The sequence below is a fragment of the Primulina huaijiensis genome, unplaced genomic scaffold (assembly GCF_012295235.1).
Source record: "Primulina huaijiensis isolate GDHJ02 unplaced genomic scaffold, ASM1229523v2 scaffold43275, whole genome shotgun sequence".
NCBI lineage: Eukaryota > Viridiplantae > Streptophyta > Magnoliopsida > Lamiales > Gesneriaceae > Primulina > Primulina huaijiensis.
Window position 1 is genome coordinate 1 of NW_027360465.1, and position 7,908 is coordinate 7,908.

Here is a 7,908-nt window from a genome sequence, read left to right on the forward strand (position 1 = left end):
ATGGTGGAGCGTTGGGGAGACCCGGATTCATCTAAATGCGTGCTTGCTGCATCGATTCTAGACAGAGAGTCTGACCCGGTACCTTATTTTGGATGTATATTTTAGTGACATGATTTGTGGTGATTGTGCTGAGCTTTTAGTGATGAGATATCTTACCTGCAGCCAATTGATATTTTTAATTTTCACTATTGGAATGTATCGAGCTGGGTAAAATTTTTCCTGGTCGTTAGGTTTGCAAAATTCTGTAGTTTTCTATTTTAATTACCCTGACTATGTCCTACCCAGTCAAAGGAAATTATGTTGAATCTTCAGCGGAAAACTTTTCGTTGGTTGTATCTTTGGTTATGAGGAATCTGGGGACTCGGACGTTCCTCATACTCTGTCAATGCACGGACAAATATGTAGATGGTGATAATGTAATAACTGATAAATGTGGCATCTTTAAGATCTTGTTTAAGGTCCATATCCTGTTCTTCAGTTGCTGGGTTTTTAAGTTGAATTACAATAAACTTGTTTTAAGCAAATTGTTCTGTCTATTGTGGTTTGACATATTGTTGGGTGTATTGCATGGAAATATGTAACATGGCAGCTGCTCGGTATTGCAAGAAAATGTGGTTCGGTAAGTCTTTTTCTTGCTTCATAATATCAAATGTTATAAATCTCTGTCACCTTTCGCAAACCCTGGCAAACATGTTAGTGATGATAGTTTGTTCCACAGATCGAGGTGATTAGTGCAATTAATGGTAATCTTCGTGTTCACATTCCAAGTTTATATGAAACTGCAACCAGTCTGCAGGATGATACCATCATTGGATTGCATTTGTTAAAAAAACACCAATCAGAGTCATCATCCAGGTATCATACTTTCCCACCTTTTTCCTTTTTCTGTTTTGTCGTGAGTAAACCTATCCAGATGTACCTTTTGTTTCTCAAGGTGATTTATTGGTTTTTTCTTCGGTTGGAACTGGGTGATTGATGTGAAGAAATATGTGATTGATGTGAAGAAATATAGATCACTAGCAGTTTTGGCTTCTTTCTTCGACCCGGAAGAGGATGATATAATGTAAACTGTCATTACCAAGTGCAAGCCTGTGAATAGTGAACGGGGATATGTTTGATCTTTTTTTTCTGCTCTAGTTAATTTTTCGTGAACATTTTTTTTCTTTGTTGGTGAAGGATACTACGAGTCACTGATTTCACATATCAACTTACTCGTGCAACACTAGTATCTATGTAATTTTTTGTTTCCTCCTTTTATGAACCATGTCTTGGGATATCGACATACTCAATTGCAACATTCTGTTTATTTATAATTTGTAGGAAAGATCTTCCTATAATTTCTTAGGATAAAGTAATTAGGTCGCATCATAAACATTGAAATGGCCCATAATAGAATGTAGTGCTACGATATGGTTTAGCTGACAGTCAATTGATTAACCTTTTTCTTCATGGACATTGAGCTAAATTTTTTCAAAGGGGGACCATTGATAAATCTGGTATTATAGGACACTAACTGTAGGATTTATGAGCTCTGATCGTAGAACTTGAAATGCAGCGGCAGTGCAGTTACCTGTTTACTTGACGGTTTCAATGTTTTAATTTTTCATTCTTTTGTGTTTACTGTGTGTGGCTCTATTGCACATGTCGACTTTCTAATATCTTTGTTTAGGTCATGTATGTTGCATGTCTGCACAAGAAAAGGCCATGTGAGCTTGGAATCAATTGATGTAACCAAATCATCAGCAGAGTTCATGCACAATCCTTCTACAACTACATGGAATATAAGTGGATTTGGGGAGATCTTGCTTTCAAAAATAGATGAAAGTGAGAACTATGCTCTATATGGAGGGTAAGCTTATTAGCCCGTACATTTATAAACTAAATAGTCTTTTCGAATTGTTTGAGGGACTGTAACCTATTTAAATAACACTCAGGAAGGGTGTTGAAGTGAATATATGGGATCTTAGCAATAATACAAAAATCTGGGCTGCAAAATCTGTTAGTTACTACTTTACTCTATGTTTTTTGCAGTCTTTTTAGGTGTGAATGCTCGACGCAGAAATTATAACTGCTCTTGAATTGGGTTAAATGTTTTATATTGCTGAATCTATCTTGTGCAGCCCCCAAAAAACTCTCTTGGCATATTTACTCCAACTTTGTTTACATCTGCGACCTTCTTGAGTAAAGATGATCACCGTAAATTTGTGGCTGGCACCAATTCCCATCAGGTAATGTTCTACTCAAATTTTTCTCTTAAATTTGCTGTGTGCTTAAGATGAAAGGGCAGCTTTACACTGAGATTTAGCTGCGAGAAAACTTGTCACTTTAATTATGGTATACTTGTGCTGACCTTGTCTGATTGCTTAGTTGAGATTCTTGAATATTGAAATGAACGATGTAATCGTAACCCTGTAGAGAAGTTGAAAATAAAAAATTTATACAAATCTTTGTGTTTTCCGTAACTTACTGAACCAACCATATCATATGGTAGGTTCGACTGTATGATATATCTTCCCAGAGAAGACCTATCATGTCAATTGAATTCCGGGATACTCCTATTAAATCTGTTGCCGAAGATTTGGATGGACATACAATACATGTAGGAAATGGCTCAGGTGATCTTGGTTCCATTGATATGCGCACAGGTATTCTTTAGGTGCCTTTTTCTGGTGCCGCTTGATTATTGGAAATTGAATCTCTTTTTGTATTCTTCTAAACGAAACGGCTCTGAACCATGTTATAACGGCAATTCTTCTGTTGCTGTACCAAACTGTGTAACATGGTGCAATATAGTTTCTGGACCTGAAACATTCATAATTTATGTTGTTCACACTTACAATTCTCTAAGATGTAAATAATTTGTCTTCTCTCACAGTCCTTACAAAGAGCATTTTTCTTTTGAAACACATAATTCTTTTATTTTTATGGCGTCAAAATAATACAACACGTCTTTGGAACATCGATATATCCGCCTGATATTAGCAGGAATTTTGTATCTTAGCAGTGGCAGTGGAGTTCAGCCACTTTGTTTTACCGTGTAGTTGTTTTTAATTTTTAAGTGTTCGAAAATTGATGACCATGATTACCCATTCAAGTGTGAGCACATTCTTGTGTCAGATGCTGTCAGGTTTTTTGGTTTAGCCAAATTACTTCTTGATTCCTTTGCTTCAATGTGGTTGGCACACCTTTCTGTTCTGAAAGTCTTTTAATCTCGCATTTCACCTATTTTACTTATTATAATTATAATTTCTTCTTGTTCCAGTTGTGTTGGTTTTTTAGTTTTCAAGCCTCAACTTGTGTGTTATGCTAATTCGAGATTGCAATCTGTCTATTATATTGGGTACACGAGTTTCTATTATTTGTATATTGTTTGAAAACTGTAGGGAAACTCTTGGGATGCTTTATCGGAAAATGTTCTGGAAGTATAAGATCCATAGCCAGGCATCCAGAACTTCCTGTGCTTGCTTCATGTGGTGAGTACATTATAAGAAATTGGGGCATCATAAGATATTCTTATTGTGTGCAATGTCCTGGGCTTAATATCTCCAGTTCAATTTAATCTTAACGTATGAATTATAAATAACAAACTCAAAATGTACATGGCTCTGATGATCAAAACTACTTCGGCACTGTTCCAGGTATAACATCCTACCATTTTTTGCGCCGAAAATCTTTGTTTGAAAGCTGAGACTGTCACTGTTCTAATTCCAGATATATTTCTATGAAGAGCACTGTTTTCGCAATTATTCAAAAAAAAAAAAAGCTGTTTCATGTATGGTTCCAGGACTATTTGTTTTTTCTATGGTTGGAGTTATTTGCTGACTGGGTGATTCGGCTTTCTACTAGGGCTTGACAGCTATCTGCGCATTTGGGACATTCATTCACGGCAACTTCTATCTGCGGTATGCCATGAAATAAACTTTTAACAGTACTTATTAGTTACTCAAGTCCGAGTTCATTTAGAATTCTCGAGGTTTGTCCACTTCTGCAAAACTTTTCGCCAAGAACCGCAATTGCATCCATCTTATTTGAAGTTCCTGAAGTGTTACTTTTGAAGCAGCCAAAAATCATATGTATTTATGGGTGAATGACGATTCAATTTTTATTTCTTTTTATCCTTTCACTTGCCTAGGCGTAGGTGGACAAAATTTCACAACTGTAGGGGCTATGACCAACCATTCTTGTCCCTTGTCTGCTGATGAATATTTTTCCTACTTGTATTTTTTGCAGGTTTTCTTGAAGCAGCCGCTTACTAATGTGTTTTTCGATTCGCATTATCGCAGTGAAGGTATGCTTATTTGTTTACTTCGTGCGCTTATTTTTTTGCTTTTACAAACCCGATTCTATTCTATCTTAATATTTTGTACAGAAATCGCTGTTTGTGCACCTGAGCCACAAGGTACACCGGGTCTCGACATAATTGAAGAGAAACCCCTGCATGTAAAACGAAAAATGGGTTCTAGAGAACACAAGGGATCTAAGAAAATGTCGATCAAAAAAAGTAGCAAGAGGTCAAAAGTTGAAGAACATTAACATCAAAACAAGCTTATTTTACGGAAGTGGATTAAGTTACGGTGTGGTGTGCAAGTCGAAACTGGTTACTTGTGTCGAGATTTGTATTTATATTGAGATTTTTCCCCCTGATTACGTTTCACTTTCATTCCCTGATCGAATTGCAATTGACAAAAGAGTTTTTAAAAATATCTTAAGAGTAGGAACAGTAAAATAATTTATAAATTATGATTAACAGGAAATAATCTGGATGAATAAGACATCTAAAACCAAAAGAAAAAGTAAAATGTTCACAAGGCATATGGAACAAAGATATGCGAGGAACAAGTCATTTTAACGAGTATAATTATATGAGAAATGTGCATCAGTGCATCAATAGTCAAGATTATCATGGACAAAACAATTGACACCCACAAGTTTCATCATAATCCAATCTCCATGCTGGCAGTGTGGAACAAAGCTGCAAAAATCTGTCGACTAAAATGAGCCGACGGAGTGCTTTCACGATATAATAAATACATAAAAATGAATATAATAAGACGAAACCATGGAGAGTTCAGGTTTTCTTTGTTTTCCTGGTGCTAGGTGGAGGAGAGGAGAGGAGAGGAGAGGAGAGGAGGCACTTGTTTGAATGCTGGAAGATATAGAAAAGCAGAATATTTCATTGAGACGAAGGCTCGGCTTTCTTATGCTCCAGATACCTGCAAAAGTACTTGTTATTCCAAAGCTGCTACAAAACAGGACAACAATACATACTCGTGTAAAATTATACACACCAAAATGATAATTGATGAGAAACACACAACTTATGATATTGCAAGGATCAAATGTGGTTCAAACACCTAAAATCACATTTGATGCAAAGACATTCCCATAAACTAGACATACAAACCAATACAAAATTTCAAGAGGAAGGGGCTTTGTGTGAATAAATATATCCAAGCTTGCATCGAGTCCAGCATCAATGAATTAATAGATCAATGGTCTTCATTTTTAGAAACTGAATTCTCCCATTCTCCGCTCTTTTTTTAAGCTCGCTATCTACCAGCCTCCCCACAACCCTGCGCATGAAACTCCATCCAACTTTCCCAAAAAAACAGAACCAAACAAAGAGAGAACTGTTTTACAACTTGTCGTCGTTTCAACATCAAGAGATAAGTACATGACAAAGAAAAGAAAATATAGTCATGAAATTTTTGTTCAGTAAGAAAAGTGCATGCAAGGAAAGGAGGTATCGCTATGAACTAACATATTCCTGGTTCCCCTTTATATTGCCTGTCTTACAATTTTAATCTTCCTAATTAACTTTAACCCTTGAAACTCACATCATGTGGCCAATAACCATATTTTCCTAAATGTTATAGACGATTTAAATTTGTATAAACACTAAAAATAGTTAACAAAAAATAAAAAATATTAATTTCTCTGAAGAAGTGAAAAAATAACATTGAAAAAGGATGACGGCAGTAATACATCGATCTATCTGTGCAGGATTAGAGATAAAGCATAAGAGCCACAGGAATCAAACTGAAGTGTTAAACCACATACCCTTGACCCTTGGCCCAGCGGGACAGTTGATAAAGTTGCACCGACTCATTTGAAGCATGACAAGCAAGTAACAAATAGTTACGAGGCTGTACCATCCATGCAAACCTCATGAACAATGCAGAATATACACACATGGCTGCATCATGTAAATAATAGTTAGCATCCACAAACGTAATCAGGGCAGTATCAGAATCACATTATTTCACCTCCAGTCATGTTTCCAGATATCATTTCTGGAGGTTTTTTCATATCAACAAGCCCCTGGAAAACCAATAAGAAAATATTAGACAAAATTTCACCATCAAATAACTAATTTTGCATATAAACTTAGGCATAGAAGCATACAGCTATAACAAATCCCCAATTAGCTACAGGACCCCAAAAATGAGTAGTTTTGGGACCAACAGGACTGTTTAGAAATGCTTTGAAGGAAGCCATAAATGAGAGAACAACTCAACAAATCTGCAGGACACAATCAAAAAGTCAGAATGAATCAGGATATAGTAAAGCAAAAACAAGCTAAAATGTTCACAAAATCATGGCAGAGTACACTTTAAGAACTTGACCATTTTTCAAAACACCTGAAAATTTTGTTAGAAGAAAACAAGAGTCAAGACTTCAAAATCCGGACATGCAAAAGATAATTCAATAAGTTATCTCGAGGTTATAAAGTTATGGCCACAGTCCAATGGAATGTTAAAATTCTCTACCACGTCCAACAAAATATGACAAAAAGCATCAAGACATGAACAAATATGACAAAGACATGTATCAGAAATTCAGAGTCTTGTCGGATGTTGAAAGATCCCGACATGCCAAAGATATTCGAAACATAACATCAAAAAACTCAAAATTACTCATATGTTACTATCTAACTGCTGCCAATATTTGCAAACCGAATAATGGGTCTGCTGATTTTTTTCTTGCATACTTCCACTTTTCATGGAAATAAACTAATCAATTTTCGCGTCAAAAACACATGAACAGAATCAACCAAAAGGTAGAAACAAAAAAAGACAGCAAGGGGATGAGATGGTTGAAGAGAAGGGAGAGAAGTGACTAATCAATCGTCTTTGTAGACAACATGAATACAGAAAAAATGTCCATGGTGCGTTTTGGGTCCATAGAATTCATCCAGTTCAAGGAGTTAAAGATGAAAAATATATCCAAGTTTGGATAAAATTACTCCTTATTCTACTTCCAAGACTTCGATTCCTTGATACCAAACTCTAAGTGAACATAATAGTACCTCAGCTCCATCGACAATAAGATTCCAAACAAAAAACTAGATCAAAAAAATTCCAGTTTTTCACCCAAATAAGAAATAAATTCCAAAACAGGTCAAAGCCAGCATACCATTATAATTCTTACAAATTACATATTAGCCGGAAGCCACTACCACCCCAATTTTCCAAAGTCCACACCTACTGCTACAGTCTCTAATTTTTTTTAACAAAAGCTCGAATTTTTACAAATTCAACAATGTTTTTTGTAAAAAAAAAATTTAAAAGTCCGTGATAAGCATGCACTTATAAAAACACACACGTACCTTGTTTTTAAAAAAAAAAAAAAACACATACACGCGCAAACATATGATCCAGAGTTCGTAGTTTTACCTCAAAGGAGAATAATTTGATCGGAAATTCGTCAACTAATCGGTCATATTATGATTTGGGGATAGGAAAACGAAAGAACCTGGGGAATACTCGTGTGCTACGACGACTATATGAAACCGTGTGGTCGCGGCAGGGTAATACCTATTGTTATTTGAGTGGGTCTTACTTGAGACCGTCTCACGGATCCTAATCTGTGAGATGGGTCAACCCTACCCATATTCACAACAAAAAG

The 7,908-nt window shown here is 35.9% G+C and overlaps 2 protein-coding genes and 1 long non-coding RNA gene across 7 annotated transcripts; 2 read left to right on the forward strand and 1 right to left on the reverse strand.

The window, feature by feature from the left end:
- Nucleotides 1-4,663, forward strand: LOC140969998 (uncharacterized). Its single transcript, XM_073431535.1, has 11 exons — nucleotides 1-78; nucleotides 590-619; nucleotides 719-855; nucleotides 1,670-1,849; nucleotides 1,935-1,998; nucleotides 2,121-2,228; nucleotides 2,492-2,645; nucleotides 3,384-3,473; nucleotides 3,847-3,902; nucleotides 4,231-4,288; nucleotides 4,370-4,663. The coding sequence occupies exons 1-11, from the start codon at nucleotides 1-3 to the stop codon at nucleotides 4,531-4,533; spliced, it is 1,119 nt and encodes a 372-aa protein (XP_073287636.1). The 3' UTR covers nucleotides 4,534-4,663.
- A 177-nt stretch (nucleotides 4,664-4,840) lies between these two features.
- LOC140969999 (mitochondrial pyruvate carrier 1-like) lies at nucleotides 4,841-7,815 on the reverse strand. 5 transcript variants are annotated; one of them, XM_073431536.1, is made up of 5 exons: nucleotides 7,677-7,815; nucleotides 6,406-6,522; nucleotides 6,267-6,321; nucleotides 6,061-6,196; nucleotides 4,841-5,213 (listed from the first exon to the last, which is right to left on the reverse strand). In XM_073431536.1, the coding sequence occupies exons 2-5, from the start codon at nucleotides 6,496-6,498 to the stop codon at nucleotides 5,174-5,176; spliced, it is 324 nt and encodes a 107-aa protein (XP_073287637.1). In that variant the 5' UTR covers nucleotides 6,499-6,522; nucleotides 7,677-7,815; the 3' UTR covers nucleotides 4,841-5,173. The 5 variants fall into 5 exon arrangements, with proteins under 5 accessions (XP_073287637.1, XP_073287641.1, XP_073287639.1 ...); XM_073431540.1 differs by having other exon boundaries at nucleotides 7,756-7,778; XM_073431538.1 differs by having other exon boundaries at nucleotides 7,641-7,721.
- Nucleotides 5,220-6,223, forward strand: LOC140970002 (uncharacterized). Its single transcript, XR_012174044.1, has 2 exons — nucleotides 5,220-5,945; nucleotides 5,980-6,223. It is a non-coding gene; the product is annotated as an uncharacterized lncRNA (long non-coding RNA).
- Nucleotides 7,816-7,908: the final 93 nt, after the last annotated feature.